Genomic DNA, 22,118 nt, shown 5'->3' with positions numbered 1-22,118 from the left:
TCAACATATCATTGGCAGTTTTTAGGTCATCTGAAATCAGAACAATATCATCTGCGAATCGTAGATGACTGAGCATCTCACCATCGATATTTATTCCTTTATTTTCCCATTCCAGTGATTTCAAAGCATGTTCAAGTACAGTAATGAACAACTTAGGCGACATAGTATCTCCCTGTCGAATACCTCTCCTGATATATATCTTATTGGTAGGACCGTGCAGATTTATAGTTGTTGTAGCATTTCTGTATATATTTTCTATAATATTGGTGTACCTATGATCAATTCGACACTCTTCCAATGCCTTAAGTAATGCGGGTAATTCGATAGTATCAAACGCTTTATGGAAGTCTATAAACGTTAGAACTAGAGGTCTATTATATTCAATTGATTTTTCAATCAAGACTTTGAGGCACTGTAGGTGGTCATTTGTACCGTAGTTGGGGCGAAAACCAGCCTGTTCTTTTGGTTGGTACAGCTCAAATTTTGCTTCCAATCGATTGGTTATTATTCTGGTGTACAGTTTGTATAAATGGTTGAGTAGAGAAATTGGCCTGTAATTCTCTAGGTTCATGTTGTCACCCTTCTTATGCATAAGAATTGTAATTGAGTTATTCCAAGCTATAGGAATTTTTTGGCTATACAAGCAGAGATTGAAGAGGTCTTGTATTTTTTTCAGAAGAGAAGTTCCGCCAAGTTTTATAGCTTCTGTAACTATTCCATCATCTCCCGGAGCCTTGTTGTTTTTCATTTTTTGGAGTGCATATTGTATCTCATCTTGACTAATTTCTGGAATATCCTCAGATCCCTGGTTTTGTACCGTGTGTCTATTTTCTGGATTTATGACATTGTTAACTTGGTTTGTGTATAATATAGTGTAGAACTCTTCGACTATTCCTAGTATTTTCTGTCTGTCTGTTGTTATCTCACCATTTTTATCCCTAAGCTGGAAAATTTCTTTTCTACTTGTCGTCATTTTTCGTCTCATTACCTTCATGCTCCGGTTTTGCTCTATAGTCTGTACTATTTTTTCATGTTTAAATTTCCTAATATCTCTTCTCACAGCTTTCGATATGTCTTTATTGAGTGCCCTAATGGTTTGTGGATCAATGTCCCTTTCACTTTTTAACTGTCTTCTTTCTGTTATTTTGTGTTGTGTTTCTAAAGTGATCTTTTCATCTCGTTTGGTCTTTGGGCAAAAACGTGCTTGTGCCAGTTTAAGTGTATCAACTATTTGTTTGTTCAACTCATCGACATCGTTTGATATTATGGTGTGATCAAGAGTGTTATTAATGTAGTCTCCAAATGCTGTTTCGTCTTGTGGGCGTGTCCAGTGAAAGTATTTCTTTTTTAATATATGGCTTCTATCTAAATGAGTTGGTATCTCAATGGTAGCTCTAACCATCCTATGGTCAGTGTTTGTCGAGAATCTATTAAGAACGGTCACATCTCTAAATATAAATTTTTTATCTGTAATAAAATAATCTATTTCGTTGCGGGTATTGCCGTCTGGGCTCCTCCATGTCCAGCGTCTGTGTAGCTTTTTGTAGAAAAAGCTATTCATTTGATAAAGATTATTCTCTAGTAGAAATGACAAAAGCATTTCACCTCTCTCATTTCTACCCGGACTTCCGAAATTTCCCAGAGATATTTCCGATGCATCTAACTGTGTTCCCATTTTTGCGTTGAAATCACCACCTATGACAGTGTAGTGGGCATTATTTTCTCTTATGGCTTCTAATATATCTTCGTAAAATTGTTCTACCTCTTCGTCACGATGGGTTGATGTTGGTGAATAGACTTGTATGAACTTAACAGTACATTTTTTATTTAACTGTATATTTATATAAATTACTCTCTCAGATATTGCTTTTACTAACACCACATTTTTGGAGAGTTTCTTGTGTATTATGATGCCTACTCCTCCTACAGAGATGTGTTCACTTCCCATATAGTAAAGTAGGTGACCAGAGTTTAGTGTTTCGAGAGACTCTCCTCGTCTTCTTACCTCACTGAGTCCGACTACGTCCCATTTAATGTTCTGTAGTTCGTTTTCTAATTCCAGTAATCTGTCTTCCGACATCAGGGATCTAACGTTAAGCGTTGCAACTTTCATCTTAAATCGCTTTGTGTTTTTCTCAGGTTGTGTCAGAACTTTGTCCCCCCCAGAATCCGTGGGACAGACTGATAGATCAGTGTGAGACTCTGGGTTTTGAACCCTACTCACCTGGGGTAATCTTCCTTTATTATCTGACATTTCATTTTTCGAGGGAAAATGGCAATTTAAAACGCCGCGCTTGCCATGCGTGTTGGCGAGTTTAAGAGGAAATAATAGATAGTGTGAATAAAATAGTGACCCGTCTGCCCTCGGAAACCTAATAGCCATTCGGGGTCGGAAGAAAACAAGAGTTAGCCAAGGGAGGCTGATAGGATAGATCAAAGAACATTTCACTTAAGACCAGTTGAAGAAGAGTGAAATGTGAAGGCCCTCATGACTCGCCAGGTGCGATTCATGAGCGTATGAGTATTTATGCATATTGTGTTCCCGCTCATACATCGGGGTAGTGACTACAGGCTGTATGGCTCGTCCAGCATGCCATAGCATGTACAACTGGGGGCACGATATACTGCGCTGCAAACCTCGTACCCCCCGAAGTCCATGGCCTGACCGAAAGTTTGTTGATACCTACGAAGAATAATCTAACCTTATGCACTGTACTAGTTACAGGTACATTGTTGAAGTAATTTGTAATTGCGCAAAAATATTATTTACTTAGGTAGATAATGTGCAAACCGATATGACACTTTCTGTTGCACAACATACAGTGATGTGAATTACATATATGAGACATATCAATTGATTGCCATTTAATTATTGTGATATAAACCTGTCGTAAAAAGAATTTGATAAACATATTATTGTGTATCAATTTATAAATCAAAGATAGAATAAAAACTTTATTAATTTTAATATAACGCGGGCACATCAATTTGATACATCCTGTATATTGATTTGTAACTATTTATTATAAGTAGTTTTTAAGAAGTGGGTTATCGTTAATGAGTTTTTTCCCTGAAAAATAAAAGACATTAGGAAAGAAAGTGATATGAATAGACAATAATTGTTCAGGGTATTTGGAGATTATAATGGTGCTTTGTTATCCACGAGTCCAAAAGCCACAGGTTTAGAAAATAATGTAAAAGAAAGTTTGGAATTTTAAGCTCTTTTTGTTTAACCCCGAGTAAATTTTGTAGAATTTCCCGAAAGTAGTTATTATGATGGTAGGAATATTTTTGAAAGTATGCGTGGGTTTTTTCGAATGAAAAAAAGAATGGGGAAGAAGAAATGTCTCTGATTGGTTTGGCAATTTGGAATGGGAATGAGAGAAGGTTGAATTTTCAGATAGTTTTGGAAAGAGGAATTATTATGTGATCGGCATCACTGAAGAGCAGTCAACGTTTTCGTGGATAGTTAAAAAGCAAGTACCAGTGGTTGTTTGATAGTGGAGAGTGGAGCTGAAAAGTGGAACGAGAGACAGATTAAATTGAGAAGAAATACCTCTTTGATTCTGTATTATTGTGAGAAGGAGAGGAGAGAATTTCGGAGTTGTTTGAATCGAGTACTGGTTAAAAGAGGCCTGGCTCGTTGTTTCTTTGGAGAATTAGTGCTGGTATGCTGCTGGATTGAAGCTTGAGAACGGAGAGGGCTTTGATGGGTATCATACATAGTCAACAAGGGAGAGCTGTTTGGGTTAAGAGGAGACATCATTGTGAGTGAAGCAAAGGTCAGTCAATTTATGTGAAAGATTTTTTTATGTTCGGAAACTAAAATTTTGAGTAAAAGCATTTGAATTAAGATTCCAATATTTCAAAAATTAAATAGGAAGTATAAGTAATTTTGCGAATACCTAAATTTGTTTGTTTAGCTTGTTATATCAAAGTCATCGGGAACAAACCGATAAATTTTTATTTGAACTAGAATAAATTTAAGTGGTAAAAATTTCATTCGGACAGCTATGTTTAATTGATCGATTTTTAGAGTATTGATTTTGATAATAAAAGATATTTCTGTATGTTTATTTATGTATTTCTATTTATTTCCCTTTCCTATTTTTCTCCCGATAAGAATCAACTAAGAGATACTGAAACCACTAGAGAAGATAAGTATAACGTAAGATAATTTAGATATTTTTTTGTATTATAAAAAAGGCACCCTGAGATTTTTTCTTACTTTTTTTTGTATGATTTGCAACAATTGGATAATTAATTGAATAATTAATTGGAGTAATCAAATAAAGACTAATTGATATGAAAGTAATAAAAAGCAGATCATAACAATATATAAAAATGAAATTTTTGTTTAAAAATTGATTTAACTTCTATTTATTAATAATCCAGTCATTACAGATGAAAATCACTCTGAAGTTTTAACATTTTTAACATATACTATAAAACCCCACTTTCCACGCAATATCAAGGCTGTAGGTTCATTTTTTAAAATGTTTATTACCATATCCCAATGGGACAGATCCCAAAATATGCAAAGAAACGGATAGCATAAAGAGAAAAATCAAAGAAGCAGCCCTTACTTTACTAAAGGATCGCTCTCAGAATTTAATTCAAAATATAGTTTAAATCCAACTGCAGAAGGAGTGTATCAAAAGATTATTATATCAAAACATAATTGTATTATGTTTTTAGAAGTGATCGGTACATAATCATTTAGTATCATAAAAAGTCAGGGGCCATACAGGAATTGGATAAAAGACGATGTCATGGCTCAATATCATTCGCGATTGGATTGGATTGGATATAAACCACGGCCAAACACCAGAATTTATGTTATCGTGAGAGAAACATTATAGAAAAATATTTTCAAACCAAAGATTATTGCGGCTCAAGGTCAAAACAAAACCGTCACAATTTACTGAAACTAAACTAAAGAAAATAAAAAAATTCACAAAATACCTAGAATTATTCAAAGAATACTAAACGAACCAGTCAGCAGAACAAAAAACAAATACACAAGGAAGTCCAGAAAGTAAAAAGAAACGCAATAGAAAATTTATTGTTAGAGAAAAGTTAGCGAAGATTCTGAGGAGCATCATATAACAGCTGGACAACGATAGATCTCCTAAAAGTAAACAATGGAAAACACAAGAAATAAAATCATTAATATCGGAAATCAGGAAATATAAGAATAACAAAAACAACAATACAACAAAATAATAATACAATTAAATAGAAACCAAATAACCGAAGAAATCCTGGCTATCGAAAAATGTGCAGAAAAAGAAAGATTAGAAAAAGAACATGACAACTTTTACATACATTATGTATATTTATCTACTTATCGAGAAATTAAAGATCAGCTGGCATATGCAAACAAAGGGGAAATGGAAACATAATGAACAAAAATAAAATAATAATTGAAAATGCAGATATAATAAATACATAGGAAGAATATAAAAGAGATCCATTTGACGACAAACAAATAAATTCTTTAATTGGAGACAACAGAACCAAGAGGTAACAGCGGACCTACAATTAGTAAAGGGAAAATTGAAAACGCCTAAAAACGTAGATAAAATGATAATGGAACCGGGTGAAATACCTACAGAAATTTTAAGGCTAGATACTAACAGAGAATTACATTGATATAGGTACTTGTAGATTAATTAGTACTCAATGAAATTTACTATACTCGAGAAATTCCGAAAGAATGACTAATATTAGAGGGTATTATTCAAATACCAAAAAAAAAAACCCAACGCAGTGAAATGTGAAGAATATAGAACAATCAGCTTTATGAACAATTTTTTTCCAGAGTGTTCTCAATACCATGAAGGAAAGAAAAATAAGGTACTTTGGTCACATATTAAGAGATGAAAAATATGAGTCGATATTTAGGTACCTTCCTTTTTTTATTCAGCTATTCTTGTCAACTCGGAAAACTTTTCTATTTCAAAATTTTCGAGAGGGGGGTATTTGGTAAATGTAGAGGTTTCTAACAGTGGCGTAACAAACTCCGTCGCCAGAATAGGAAATGGGGCCCCCTTTAAAAAATTACTAAATGCGACTTGTGTAACAAAAACGTATATTATGTGTTAGTGTATTTATGCACTGTTTAGTAGTGTATTTATGCACTGTTTTTATTGTTTATAAAAACTTATATTTTGATCTTTATTGATATAGAATAAAATAGAACAAAAATTGGGAGCGTAGGCGCAAAATTTCGTGACAATGCTTTTTAAATTCATTTTTTTTTCGAACCCTGAGAAAACTAGTAAGTATTTTTGAAAAATTTAAACGCAGAATGAAAAATTACATATTATGAACCCTGAAAACTTCTTTAATGTTTAATTTAATAAGTTACAGAGGTGAAAAAAGAGAATGTTAAGTATGATTTTTAATTTCAAATATCTCATTCAATAGAAACTTTTTGTTAATTCTAAGTAACTTTCAACCCTCGGTAATAATGTAATCTTTCTTCCTGCGTTTAAACTTTTTAAAAATTGTATTAGTTTTCTCAGGATGCAACAAAAATAAATGCATTTAAAAAGCATCCGTCCGAAATTTTGCGCCTACACTCTTTAAATTATTACATAGTATTATTCTATGAGATGAACAACTTTCTTTGTGCACTACTTCTTCTTCTTCTTCTTAGCCTTCTATCGTCCACGTTTGGACATAGGCCTCTCCCAACTCCTTCCATCGGTCTCTATCCTGAGCAACATATTTCCAATTCGTTCCGGCTCCTCTTTTAATATCATCAACCCATCTCATCTGTGGTCTTCCTCTCGGTCGTTTACTTTGGTAAGGTCTCCAATGTTGTATCGTTGCATTCCAACGTTGGTCTTTTTGTCTAACAGTGTGGCCTGCGAAGCTCCATTTAAGTTTGGCAACTTTTGTTGTTATGTCCTCGACTTTTGTTTTTGATCTTACCCAGTCGTTCCTCTTTTTATCTGACAGTCGTATACCTAACATTGCTCTTTCCATAGCTCTTTGTGTTGTGGCTAGTTTATTCATATTTGCCTTGGTTAGGGTCCAGGTTTGACACCCATATGTCATGATAGGAAGGATGCACTGGTTGAACACTTTGGTTCTCAAATATTGAGGTATTTTGCGGTTCTTAAGTATCCAACCAAGTTTTCCAAATCCTGCCCATGCTAGTCTTGCTCTTCTATTAATTTCCGCACTTTGGTTTTCTTTGTCTAGTTTCAGGATTTGGCCTAGGTAGATATATTCCTGGATTTTTTCTATCTCACTGCCATTTATAGTTATGCGTCTGGGGTCATCTGTGTTTGTCATTATTTTTGTTTTCTTCATGTTCATTTTCAGGCCGACGTATTGGGAGCTGCCTGCGAGTTCCTCCATCATAATTTGCAGTTCCTCGAATGAGCTCGCTATAATCACAATGTCGTCAGCGAATCTGAGGTGGTTTAGCTTCTTGCCATTAACGTTAATGCCATAGGTTGACCAATTTGTCGTTTTGAAGACGTCTTCTAGTGCTAGGTTGAAAAGCTTTGGCGATATTACGTCTCCTTGTCTCACGCCTCTCTTAATAGGGATGGGATTTGTATTTTCGTCTAGTTGTACTATCATAGTTGCATTTTCATATATATTATGTATTAGTTGTCTATATCTCGAATCTATTCTACAATTATTAATAGCTTGTTCTATGGCCCACATCTCGATACTATCAAACGCCTTTTCATAGTCTACGAAGGCAAGAAATACGGGTAGTTGGTATTCATTTGCCTTCTCTATCAATGTTCTCATTGTCAGCAGATGGTCTGATGTACTATATCCTTTGCGGAAGCCAGCCTGTTCCACTGGTTGGTAATTGTCCATTTTGTAGGTCAACCGGTTGTTAATAATTCTGTTAATAATTGTGCACTACTATCAGCGAATATATCTACAATTATTTTATTAATATCTATCTGATGGGCAACTTCGTTTTCAATACTTATAAGCGCTAGAGAAGATAACCGTGCTTCTGACGCAGTACTATGAAGATATAGTTTTATTAATTTAAGTTTAGAAATATATCTCTCTGAACTAGCGATCATAAGAAGTATAGTTGAAAACAAGGTGTACGCATGACACACTTCTGGTACGCAAAATGCAAGCACTAGTGCAATGAAAATCTATAACAATAATTTTGGCTGCATTATAAATTAAGTTGGCTGGTTCCAACTGTATCCTTAATGATTTTCTAACAAATTGCAGTTGCTCCAAAAACTCATTACTTAAATCTGACGGGTACGCAGCAACTAATTTACTGGTTCCTTCAAAAACTTCTGTATCCGATTTGAAAAGATAATATCCACTTCTAAGATGTTCTTTTAAAATCATTGTTCACTTTGTACATACCTATAAATCCAGCTTGAATTTGTTCAATGACTACATCGAGATTTCCGAAAAACACGACTACTCTATAATATTATATTATATTTCTTCAGGGTTGAAATGCGTTGATTATGTAATAATTCATCAAAATATTTCTTAACTCTACCAAACCTTTTGATTTTAAAAGTACAGGGAAAGTCACAATTAGTAGCAAAATCTTTGGATTCTTGCAAAATGACGTGTATCGTTTTGACTAAAGATTTGACAAAAATTCTTTAAATAGAGTTATGTAAAAGTACTACTATTTTGTAAAATATATGCGAAGACATATTCAAACTGTTCCATTTTACTTTTTTAATTATTAGTTCTCATTCTCTACTCACGATCTGCGGTAGTTAATATTATTTTAGCCAGTGTTTTTAAAATTTTCATGTAGTTCTGCTTTGTACCAAGCAGAGTTTGAAATCTGGATGCCCACCTAGTCACCGATAACGTTTTTAGAGTAAGCGATTTTGGTTGGACATTTTTCTGCATTCTTTGGTAAATCGAATCGGGGGAAGTTTTTGAAGATTTCCAGGCACTGCTTAAAAACGTTGATGGGGCCCCTTATATGTTGCCCCCCCCCCCCCGCAAGCTTCATGCTGTGGGGGCCTCTGTTACGCCCCTGGTTTCTAAACTTTGATGCGTCCGAGAACTGGAGTATCCTTAAAAAATTGTCGGAGAATATTACCAGTTAATTGTAAATATTTTATATTTTTATCAAACAGTCCTGTAAAAATCAGATGCGAGGGTATAAATTTTATGACAGTATAATGCGTGCTGGAGTCACCATAAATGATGATTTCTTTGCAGGATTATTTGATAAAAATACTTACAATTTACTGGTAATATTGTCAGACAAATTTTTAAGAGTATTCCAGTTATCTGGCACACCAAAGTTTAGAAACCTTTATATTTACGAAATGCCCCACTCCCGAAAATTTTCCGAAATAGAAAAGTTGTCCGACAATAACTCAATAAAAAGTCTCATGAGGGAGGTAATATTTTTTTAAACGCTGGGCCCAAGGACTACAAACTACAGGTGGATTTGTCAATTTTACACAGTTTTACAAATTCACCAGAGTTTAGAGTAGGTCAGTAGTCAGTAGGTATATCTACAGTCGGCAAAATGAAAGAATACCCATGAACGATCACATCAATCACTTATTTTGTATTTGCTGTCTTTTTCTATACCAAACGTTTGTTATTTTTATAGGAAAAGAGCAAATGCAAAATGAGTGATTGATGTGATCGTTCATGGGTATTCTTTCATTTTTCCGACTGTAGTAGTCACTTTATTATTTAAAGAAGAGATTGCTTTTTTCAAAAATGTAACAGATTACTTTAAAGAAATCATCAAAAGATTTAAAACCCTTATAAGGAGACCTCTAAAACACAAAAATCATAATACCTCAATTAACCTTCGAACAAGATTTGCTTCATTTATGAAACACCTACCTACGCATAGCCTATACGCGAATACTCAATTTACTATTTTTTTTATTTAAATAATTTGTTTATACAGACTTCAAATTCATGTTTTATCGACTGTGTAAACAACGAAACAATAGAAAAATGTCATGGGACAGTTGTCTTCGAGTTACTTGTCTCTCAATAGGATAATAATTATTATTGTTGATGATAACTGTTTACTTATTATAATTTGAGTTGCAGATTTTAAGAAATTAAAGTACAAATTAAATGAGAAGGCAAGAAATTAACATACGTGTAAAAGGGCAATAACAATCCTCGTTTTCCCACTTTGCACAGCGATGGTACTGATGGTAGTCGTCTTGGACATAGCCGCTGAACTTGATGGTACTTCGTCCAGTTTGGTCCCATTTTCAACCGGTCCTCTTGCCGCATCCATTTTCGATATTTACGTCTTCTTGTCACTTAACACATAACACTTAAAAACAGTTTATAATTAGGAACTTTGATCACTATTTCAAAAAAATTGTATCCAAAATATATCTATACGAAAAATTTTCAGTTTTTTGGCAAGTGTGTCGGCGATTTGTATTTCTGTCTGTCGTTTTAGATTCGTTTAGCCGTTTTTTCGTTTCGTCGTGATTCGTAACATTTGATATCTACACCGCGGAGCCGCGAAACACACTGAGTTTCGACTTTTGTGCCGACCTCCTTCCACTCTATAAACAATATCGCATCGCGGTGATGACCACGCGAACAAGTCTGCTGATGATGATGATCGTCTCTTGTTTTCTCTTTTGATTTGACTGCGAAATTCTCTGCACGGCCTGCTACGACCGCCGATGCACAATATCTATGTTTCTTTCAAAAATAAATATTTTAGTGTTGTACGTTCTAAAAATAAGTTTTATAAATCTTGGGCGTTAATTTAGAGGGAAATTATTATGCTGTGATAAGTAGACCATGGAAGTAACGATTTTCCCAAGGCACTCTTTGATACAGGTATTTAACAATTGCTTTTGATAAATTTGGTGATAACTAGAGCTCGGGAAATATGCAAAATGCATAAGTGCATATTTGCATATTTTGGATAAATTGTATAAGTGCATATGCAATTATTAAGAGTGCATATTTTGAGTTATTTATGAAAAACCGCTTTCAAACATGCATTTTTCACGAAAAATCAAAATCTTTGTTCTTTGATACCTTAAAAATTAATGATTTATTTTAATAACTTTATATAACAAATTTTCTTTAAAATTTGTCCCTCTATCATTTGTGGGGTTATTTTTAATAAAGTAATTTTCACCCCTGAATAGAGGGTGGCATCCACCCCCAGTGTAAAAGCGCAAGTTGGCACTATTTCACTCTTGTTTATTGAGATATCTTCTAAAAATTCACCAATTTTCGTGAAAATCGATGGAGGTTGACTGAAATCGAAGCTAATAGTTGATTTTTACCTTCAGTGACGGCCCTATAGAAAAGAAATTGCAATTCAATAATCGAAATAATAATTTTTTAAAATTCTAAGTACAATAATTCTCTCTTGAGCGAAGATGGGGAGGTTTTCTTGCGAAGAGGTTGTAACTCAATAATAGAAATGCGCGTATTTTGAAAGTTTATTCTTAGATTTTAAACGGTATATGAATTATATCCTCGATACGATATATTTTTATTTTTCTCGGCATTTTTCTCTTGAGTTGAATCAATTAGAGTGTTGTTAGAGGGTTAAGGAGATAAGCACAAAAATCTAAACTATATCACTTCGAAAACTCATAAATTGGTCGTAATTCCGCCACAAAGATCAATCCAATATCTCTCTTTTTAAGTAGTGGGAGGGGGGCTGCATCAGCCCCCACAAAAAATTTTAATTTCTGCACAGTGTAACGAGCCCGAAATTTTTAATCTACGGTACACGAAATCTCATAAATAGCTCGTTATTTAGCGCTATTTGTATCTTAATCTATACAAGGTTGTGGGCCAGCTCAACAGGGGTGAAATATAAAAAAAAGTTTTTCCGCGTATAAACAATTATTATCAAATAGACGGCACAGTTTTACTCTAGAAAAATTTAGAAAAACATTTAGTAATAACACATTGTCATGTATATAGTTTTAATTTATTAACAATATAACAAAGAATGATGATGATTTGATGATGAATATAAATAATACATGAATATAATGATATAGAAATTTCAATAAATATTTTTGTGACTTGAGCATAAAATAAATTAAATATTTTCGATACAAAGATTGCTGCGTTTTTTATTTATATGCATTAAATGCATAAAAGCATATTTTAGTGCATATGTCAACTGTTTTTTGTGCATGTTTGCATGCATATTTTAGGGTTTTTTAAGTTCATATTTCCCGAGCTCTAGTGATAACAATATAATAAACAAAATATGCAAAAGATTATACATTTTTTAATTATAAACAATATATTTATACCTAAATATATAAACAACGTAAGATCTTTACGCATAATAACGTTTAGACCAGGGCATTTTGTACAAAATAAATCGATTTTTAAATACAGCACCAAAAGACTTGCAACTTTTTGCATTATGTTCAGGATGATCAGGTTAGGAAAAAAGTCTACTTCAGAAAAATGGGTGGAAATGCATAGTTTCATTTTAAAGTGCGTAAGATGCATCCAAAAGTACATAAACATATCAAAATAAGTGTATTAAAGGCCAGATTTTATTACTCGGTGTATTGGGGGATTGCTGAAGACGAATACGCCATCAGAACCGACCACTAAATTTACGGTGTTTTCGGCACTAAATTTATACAAACAAATTACGAGGGAGTTTTTGGGGTCGCTGAACAGCTGAACAAGCATACGTCATCAAAACCGACTCCGGTGCACCTGGCGCCCAAAAACCTTCCAAAATCTAGAAGATAACATGCCTTAGCAGTGACAGTGACCTTGTGCACCAGGTGGTCCGGGAATCAGTTCTGATGGCGTATTTGTATTTAACGATGCCAAAAACCGCCTAGTAATCTATTAGCATGCATTCAAGGCCGAAAACCTTCGAAACCTTCAGCCTTCTGAAGATGACGTGTCTTAGCAGTGACTGTGGACACCAGGTGCTCCGAGGGTCAGTTCTATTCAGTAACCCCTAAAACGCCTTGTGTAATCTGTTTGCATCAATTTAGTGCTGAAATTGCTGGAAACTCCAGAAGATGACTTGACTCTAGACACCAGGTGCTCCGAATGTCGGTTCTGATGGCTTATTCGTTTTTAGCAACCCCAAAAATCACCCAAGTAATCTATTTGTATCAATTTAGTGGCGACAACCCTCTAAACTCCAGATGACGTGCTTTAGCACTGACCCTGGATACCAGGTGCTCCGGAGGTCGGTTATGATGGCGTTCTCGTGTTCAGTAACCCCAAAATCCCTAGTATCTAAATTTTGTCTACTTATTTTTACATTTTTATGCATTTTTGATGCATTTTATGCAATTTAAAATGCAGTTGTGCATTTCCACCTATTTTTCTATAATAGACTTTTTTCCTGACATCAGACATCATCCTGAACACAATGCGAAAAGTTGCAAATATCTAGGTGCTGTATTTAAAAATGTAAAAATAGATTTATTCCGATGTTTTTAGTGCTAAATACCCTGGTCTAGTTGTAGGTAAAAGTTTTCTGGGATAAACAATTTTAGTCAGAGAAATAAGGAAAAAAAAATATCCTGTCGGTGACACATCCCCCTCCAGGCCGAAACCAAATTTTTTGAATAGTATGGACATCTATAATAATAACCTATACGTTTCCTGCAGCTGATTTTGATGATATACATAGTTATAAATAAATGAAGATCAAAAACGGTAAATTTTCGCTTTTTTCGTCTATTACCAATAAGTTAAGCATTTTAAATAAATTTGAGAGTGATAAACTTATAAACCGTGTAAAAAACTTCAATATGATGTTCGCTGAATATGTCTATCGTTATTGGTTGCTTAGAAAATTGCAAAATAAATCATAAATTTTGAGTTTTTATAAATATGTAAAAATTAACTTAGAACCTTCTTATTACACGGAATGCTGAGATTTCTGGTGCTTAAATCATACCCCAAATTTCAAAGCAATTGGCAAATACTTTAAAAGTTATTTAATTTGTATTTCCCAAATTAATTTTTTTTGCAACACTATAAGTCAGGAAATGATGAAGTTACAGTAATACTTTGGATAGTTTACGAAAGAAGAAGATTTACACTATTAATTTAAATAAAAAAAATGACAAAAAATAATTCTAAATATTGCAAAATTATTTTGCAAGAACATGTGAATTAAAAAAAGGAGGGGCTAACTTCGTCCCTAATTGTCCTAGGACAATAATTGTTTTTTTTTCTAAATGTGTATAAAAATTCAGTCTTTCTAAATATGAAAAAATATTTTTTCTACGGGTAACGGTTAAAAAGTTATTCTAATTGTTTATAAGTACGCAAAAAATCGACATGTTTTTGCAAAATAATTTTACACTGTTTTAAATTAATTTTTGTCATCTTTTTTTAATTAAATTAATAGTATAAATGTTCTTCTTTCATAAACTGTCCGAAGTATTGCTGTAACCTCATAATTTTCTGACTTATAGTGTTGCAAAAAAAATGAATTTGGGATAAACAAATTAAATAACTTTTATACTATTTGACCAATTGCTTTGAAATTTAAAATATAATTTAAGCACATAACGTCTCAGCATTCCGTGTAATAAGAAGGTTCTAACTTAATTTTTACATAAGTTATGAACATTTATAAAATCTCAAAATTTATGACTTATTTTGCAATTTTCTAAGCAACAAATAAGGATAGATATATTCAGCGAACACCATATTGAAGTTTTTTATATGATTTATGAGTTTCTTATTCTCAAATTTGTTTGGAATGCTTCACTTTTTAGTAATAGACGAAAAAAGCGAAAATATACCGTTTTTTTATCTTCATTTGTTTATAATTATGTATATCATCAAAGTCGGTTGCAGGAAACGTATAGGTTATTATTATAGATGTCCATACTACTCAAAAAATTTGGTTTCGCCTGGAGGGGGATGTGTCACGGGAAAAAACATCTAAAACATTTGTTATAGAAAAAGACAGCAAATACAAAATAAGTGATTGATGTGATCGTTCATGGGTATTCATTTGTTATAGAAAAAGACAGCAAATACAAAATAAGTGATTGATGTGATCGTTCATGGGCATTCTTTAATTTTTCCGACTGTAAGTTAAATTTCGTAAATTTTTTTTAGCTGAATGTTTGTAATATTTTCTGTAATTTCACGTGAAATTAAATTCCTTGTGCATTTTTAGAAAAGTTATTAATGATTTTCAAAAAATTAACTTTTGAAGCTAATTTTGTAATAATTAAGCAACAAATTAACAAAAATAACTTTAGACACTTTCATTTTAAAGTATTTTCCATACTTTTTCAGTAAAAGCATTATATTCTATTGCCAATTAAATTGTTATCACCAAATTTATCAAACGCAGTTGTTAAATACCTGTACTTTAAAAAGACTTTTATTTTGCTAATTTCCTCGGTCTAAAGTTGGTAACGCTATGAATTGGACAAAACGAATTGCTTTCAGATTACGCTTTTTTTCCTACTCATAGAACCTAAAATAGTCGAGGAAATGAAGCTGAAAAAATGGCAAAACCTCGCAATTTTTTCGTCCAGTATCGATTTGTACAAAAATTTGGGATTGGGCTCATTACACCCTTTAGTTCATTTTCCATATTGAGCCGTTGTACGCGTTTGGTTTTTTAAGGGTGAAAACTACCCCTAATCCTAAAAAATTATAAAATAACATTTTAAACTTTAATATTGTCAACATTTGGTTCTTATTAGTTACATAATGATTTTTTTATGCTTTAAGATATACTATCATAATATTTCAACCCTTAAAACCACCCTTGTTGGAGCTATATATAAAAAATTTACTTATCCTAAAAAAATAATTTCGGCTTGCATCGATTTATATAAAAATTTGGGATTAGGATCATCTCACCCTGTACTTCATATTCTATATCATGCTAAAGGTCGTTGATTATTTTTAGGGGTGTAAACTACCCCTTATTATCAAAAATTATATAAAAATATTGTAAACTTTAATATGGAAAAAATTGGTTTTGATTGGTTAAATAATGATTGTTTTATACTTTAGGATATAATATAATATTTCAACCCTCAAAAACCACCCTTAATAATATTACAGTTTTTATAAGTAGATATTTTAATAGATCTATACAGAAAAAAAAGTAGAATTAAAGAATTACAAAAACATTTATTTACACAAAAATACGAATTTACAAATATGTACAAATACAAATACAAATAGTTTTTAGTCATCTTTCAGTATACGAACCGGTTCTGTGGTATACATACATTGAAAACTATCCATAAGCGGACTATCCGAATTTTTCGAAAAAAAAATTCGTTTTATAAACATAGCTCCTTCATTTTTGGCGATAAAAAGTTTTTTCAAAAACGACTTTGTAGGATTTTTGAAGAGTTATAAGACTGTGTAAACTAAATTCCGTAAGATCCCTTAGTTTTTAATTAGGGTGGGTTTAAAGGACTCGAATAAGGGGGTGTTTGCTCGTAAATAGAGGTTTTAAACAGCTATATCTCGCTAAATCTTCACTGTAATGAAAATCTATTTTCAAGAGAGTTTTAGTTATTAAAAAAGCTACAATTTAGTAATCTTTACTTTTTTTCGTATCTCCATCATTTTCGGAGATATTTTGAAGTAAAAGGTGAAAAATGGGAAATTCCAAAAAATTCATTTTTATTTAAACTCCAATTTTTCTAAAATTAGGCCTTTTAAATATGTCAAACTTCTTGGGTGTATTGATAAATACAAATATAAAAAGGAATTACAGAAAGACGAAAGCCAATTTTTAATTAGGAGGGTAGTTAGGGGGTTGTTTTCACTGATTTTTTCATAGAGAAAAGCAGGTACCGACTTTTTTTGATCATAAGTCGCTTAATTTTCAGGCTAGAAACTTTTTGTTATTATTTTTTGAAAGGCCTAACTGCATACTTGAAAAAATATTATTAAGTTTTCCTTGAAAAATGCCAAGGTTTTCTGTTATTTTACTTTGAATATTTCAAATTATGCATTTGACGAAAAAAGCAAACTTTTAACATGCCGTATCTCGGTTTGTATTGGTCTTAAAGGTATTACAGAAAAAGAATTTGGTTTGAGTTACTAAAAGATACAATTTTGATATCTACAGTTTTTTTGATTAAATGCATATTTTTCGAGGTATTTTCAAAAAACCCTCCAAAAAAGTCGATTTTTTTCATCGAAAAACTGTTACTTTCAAGCGCGAATAACTCGAAATAGATTAGTTTTACGAAGAAAATGCAAAAATTATTTTTTTCTTAGAATCACTTTTTACATCGATTTATATGGTTAAAATGTAATAAAAAATTCCCGCCCCGAGATGGGGTGGCAACCACCCCCAAGGTTTTAGCGTACAGCGGCATGATATAGAAAATGATCCTTCTATTTCCTACCTTCTGTGAAAATTTCAAGTAAATCCATGCTGGACGAAAAAATTGCGAGCCAAAATGCTTCATTTCCTCGACTAAAATAGTGAATTTGAATTGCTTTTTCGTCCATAACATAATACATATATTAAATAAATCTTCTTCTTCTTGATGTGCCTATCCGTGACGAATATTTGCGATCATCCTAGCAATGTGGCAATCTTTATCATGTTGTCTAATTAGATGGTTAGATGTTGTCTAAAACCAGTTTCTGAGGTTCTTTAACCAGGGTGTTCTTCTTCTTCCTGGACCTCGCTTTACAAATATTTTCCTTGCAGGATGGTTTGTAGGACTGTAGGAGGGCATCTGGATTCATGTCACCTAATGTGTCCAAAGTATTTCATGTTTCGAAATTTGATGGTGGTCAGTACCTCTCAGTTCTTCTTCATTCTTCTGAAGACTTCCTTATTTGTGACGCAGTCAACCCACGAGATCTGTCAATTCATGTTTAGAAGTCTTTCAAAGTAACTGTCCTATTTGTCAGGTATAATTGCTCTTATCATATCCTTTCCTGCCGTGTGGTAATTATAGGCTATTGATTATGTTCAAAATAAGAGAGCTAAAAGGAACTACAACGTTATCGTGATTTTAGTGTCTCATATGGTCAATGGACCTCTAAATTTGAAAAAACCGCGGAGTGCTACCATTTAAATGGGTGCGTTTTTGAGAAAGGGGTGAATTATTCCCTAGGCACAGGGTGAATTAGGTTGAGTTCTATGCACTTTTGGTACAATCTCATCTACAGAAAAATTGTTCCAGGTTAAATTTACTATCTAAATATAACATTTTAAAGTCAAAAAATGTTTTTTTACAAAAATATATTCAAAAGAAGAGCAAGAAAAAAACACGAAAGAAAGCAATTTTGTTTTTTGCCCCATAACTTTTTTCCACGGAGATATAGGTATAGGCATTGCTTCAGCGAAATCTAACGTCCATTCTTCCTCTTTAAAATGAAGTTTGGTAAAAGTCTCTAGCATTTATAGTTTTCGAAATAGGATTTCTCAAAATTCTCCACTCACAGTATTTTCGGGCCATTTTCCCCATTATTTCGCAAACATTGTTCTGTAACTTCTTTCTACGCATCTCTAGGTATATACAATGGTACATTTGGTAGAAAGAGAAGTCAATTACCTTTAAAATGGTCTATTGTATAAGACTGTTCGGCTCTTTTTAAGCAATTATGCTCTTTCAAGGTTTTATACTTTTAATGATTTTTGATATTTTTAATGATTATTTTTTAAATTTCTCATTATGACTTTTTTTCTTGTACATTTAGGTATATACATTTTGGAATAAAAGAAAGCTTATTTTCTTTATTTTAAAATGGTATATTGCAAAAAATTCTAGGACTATTTTTAAACAAGATATCCGTAGGATATCCAAGGGTATCCGTAATTTGAGAAAAATTTTAAATTATTTTTATTCTTTTCAATTAGAAGAAGATAATTGCATATTATAACATAATTTTTAATTCCAAATAACTTTTCTTTATAACACTTTTTGATACTGTGAAATAAAAAGTTACTTGAAGCGAAATTCACATTTTTTAACATACCTCGTACAATATTGATAAAATTTTAGATGTGATGATTGCATCTTAGGTTTTAGACTCTGCAGAGTATTTTATAAAGAATAATTTTTTTTTCATAAAGTTAATAACAAAGAAGTTTTCCATATGGTTCCAACTTAGTGGGACCTATTGCATGTGTATATGTCACATTTTGAAAAGCATATCTTGATTAAAAATAGACTTAGAACTTTTTACAATACACCATTTTAAAGAAAAGAAAATAAGCTTTCTTGTTTACTGTACAATGTATATACATAAAGATACAATAAAACAGTTATATATAATGAGACATTTTTTAAAATAATCATATAATATATCAAAAATCATTAAAAGTATAAAACTTTGAAAATAACCATATCTTGCTTAAAGATAGTCATACAGCTTTCTATAATAGACCATTTTAAAAGTAATTGACTTTTCTTCCTATTAAATGTCATATACCTGAATGAAGCTACGTAGAAAAAAGTTACAGAACAATTGTTGAGAAGTAACAAGGAAAATAGGCCAAAATTGCTGTGAGTGGCGAACTTTGAAAAATCATATTTTAGAAAATGTAAATCATAGAGACTTCTACCAAACGCCATTTTAAAGAGGAATAATAGAAATTTTTTTTCTGTGAAGCAATGCCTATACCTATATCCCCGTAGAAAAAAGTTATGGGGCAAAAAACAGAATGACTATCTCTCGTGTTTTTTTCTTGCTTTTCTTTTGAAAATATTTTTGTAAAAAAATAAAATTTTTGACTTTAAAATATGATGTTTCGATATTAAATTTAATCTGGAACAATTTTCCTGTAGACGTGCTTGTACCAAATGTACATAGAACTCACCCTAATTCGCCCTGTGCCTAGGGACTAATTCACCCCTTTCTCAAAAACGCACCCTTTAAATGGTAGCACTACGCGGTTTTTTCATATTTAGAGGTCCATTTACTATATGAAACAATAAAACCCCGTTAACGTTGTAGTTACTTTCTAAAAACATAATCAATAGCCTATTACTTTAAAATGTTTCAACACTCTCTACTCTTACGCCCTTTTAGGTGTGTGTTAACCCATTTGCTTCATTTGATTTTGGCCTTATAATTCTACTCACTTTAGATTGGGCTTCCATGCATATTTTTCTGAATCTATTTCTTTTTGACATTCATGTAATTTACTATTCTAATTCGGAAATAAGAGACAATTTAACTTGAAAAATGTTTTTATTGGCGTTCCGACTTCCACATCGGACGTCGTTATCAAAATATAAAATATTAATAAATTAAACAAAAATGTTTTTTCTTATAAATGAAGTATCTTTCAATAAAGACGTCCCAGGAACGCAATATGAATGAGTCAAATTAGATTAAATTATTAGAAGAATTTTTTTACTAAGCAAAAACATGTTTGTTTAATTTATTAATATTTTGTATTTTGATAACGACATCCGAAGTTGAAGTCGAAAAGTCAATAAAAATATTTTTAAGTTATATATATATATATATATATATATTGTGGCTTATTTGGTCATCTGACCTAAAGGAAAGCAAATAGAGAAAACTTTAGTCGAACTATAATTTAAATAGTTATGGAAAAATCTTCATACAAATTAAAAGATAATGTAAGCTTTTTTATTTTAATTTTGTAATTCCCATTTATGGTCTCACCGGCGGCGACGCCACTGTACTTAAAATATTACCCCTGATAGTCATATTGCAATAATCCCTGATTAAAGCCTCTGCTGTCCAAAGTGAGGTGAGGATACCTAGATGGGAGGAATTAACAAAAAACGATACAATAGCAAGTAGAAAGCACCTTTTTGAAATTGAACACCAAAGTTTTTCTTTTCAGGGCTATTAACAAATGAAACATATTATAGCCAAACCATTTTTTTTTTATTAGATTGGTTTAAATAATCCCACAATAATGTGACCCGTATAATCTTAATGCTTTGTGTTACTAATCTGGCGCCAGATTTTCTCAACGTTAATGTTCATTCAATGTGCATATACAGGGTGTAACAAAAATACAGGTCATAAATTGAATTACATATTCTGGGACCAAAAATAATTCGATTGAACATAACTTACCTTAGTACAAATGTGCACATAAACAAAGTTACAGCCCTTTTAAGTTACAAAATGAAAATCGATTTTTTCGAATGTATCGAAAACTATTGGACATTTCTTATTGAAAATGGACATGTGGCACTCTTATGGCAGTATCATCTTAAGAAAAAATTATAGTGAAATTTAGACACCCCATAAAAATTTTATGGGGGTTTTGTTCCCTTAAACCCCCCCAAACTTTTGTGTACGTTCCAATTAAATTATTATTGTAGTACCATTAGTTAAACACAATATTTTTTATAACTTTTTTGCCTCTTAGTACTTTTTCGAAAAGTCAGTTTTTATCGAGATATTTCGAATATTTGTCAAATCCACCACATATTTGTATATGCTTATAAGTACGATGATGGAGACTTAGTAATAATATGAACATTTATTTATGATTTATATTTTTAGGGATATTTTGAACCATATTAAAAAAGGAGTCACATCTCGATAAAAGGTGCCTTTTCGAAAAAATAAAAAGAGGCAAAAAAGTTTTAAAAACACTGTGTTTAACTAATGGTACCTCAGTAATATTTTAATTGAAACGTACACAAACATTTGGGGGTTTAAAAGAACAAAACCCCCATAAAAGTTTTATGTAAACATATTGAAAAATAAGCCTCAACTCGATAAAAACTGCCTTATCGAAAAAATACTAAGAGGCAAAACAGTTTTAATAATATTGAATTTAACTAATGGTACCACAATAATAATTTAATTGAGACGTACACAAAAGTTTGGGGGGGTTTAAGGGAACAAAATCCCCATAAATTTTTTATGGGGTGCACAAATTTCACTATAATTTTTCTTTAAGATGTTCCTGCCATAAGAATGCCACGTGTGCATTTTCAATAAAAAATCTCCAATAGTTTTCGATATATTCAAAAAAATCGATTTTCATTTTGTAACTTCAAAGGGCTGTAACTTTTTTTATATGCATATTTGTAATAAGGTAAGTTAGGTTCATTCGAACTATTTTTGGTCCCAGAATATGTGATTTAATTTATGACCTGTATTTTTGTTACACCCTGTATTAAATATTTAGAGATATTCATAAATATAGGAGA

The 22,118-nt window shown here is 32.1% G+C and overlaps 1 protein-coding gene across 8 annotated transcripts in view; it reads right to left on the bottom strand.

Moving 5' to 3' along the window:
* Positions 1–22,118, bottom strand: part of LOC114338523 (titin) — a 751,244-nt gene that overhangs the window by 491,797 nt on the left and 237,329 nt on the right. Inside the window, exon 1 of one of the 8 annotated variants that reach the window (XM_050662830.1) lies at positions 10,115–10,476. The exons of the other annotated variants lie outside the window; for them this stretch is intronic. Coding sequence (XP_050518787.1) covers positions 10,115–10,258 — 144 coding nt within the window. The 5' untranslated portion in view covers positions 10,259–10,476. Of the gene's footprint in view, positions 1–10,114; positions 10,477–22,118 lie in introns of those variants that run through there. 8 annotated transcript variants of the gene reach the window in all.

This window comes from Diabrotica virgifera, chromosome 9 (genome assembly GCF_917563875.1).
Source record: "Diabrotica virgifera virgifera chromosome 9, PGI_DIABVI_V3a".
Classification (NCBI taxonomy): Eukaryota; Metazoa; Arthropoda; class Insecta; order Coleoptera; family Chrysomelidae; genus Diabrotica; species Diabrotica virgifera.
This window is presented reverse-complemented; position numbering and strand designations above follow the sequence as displayed.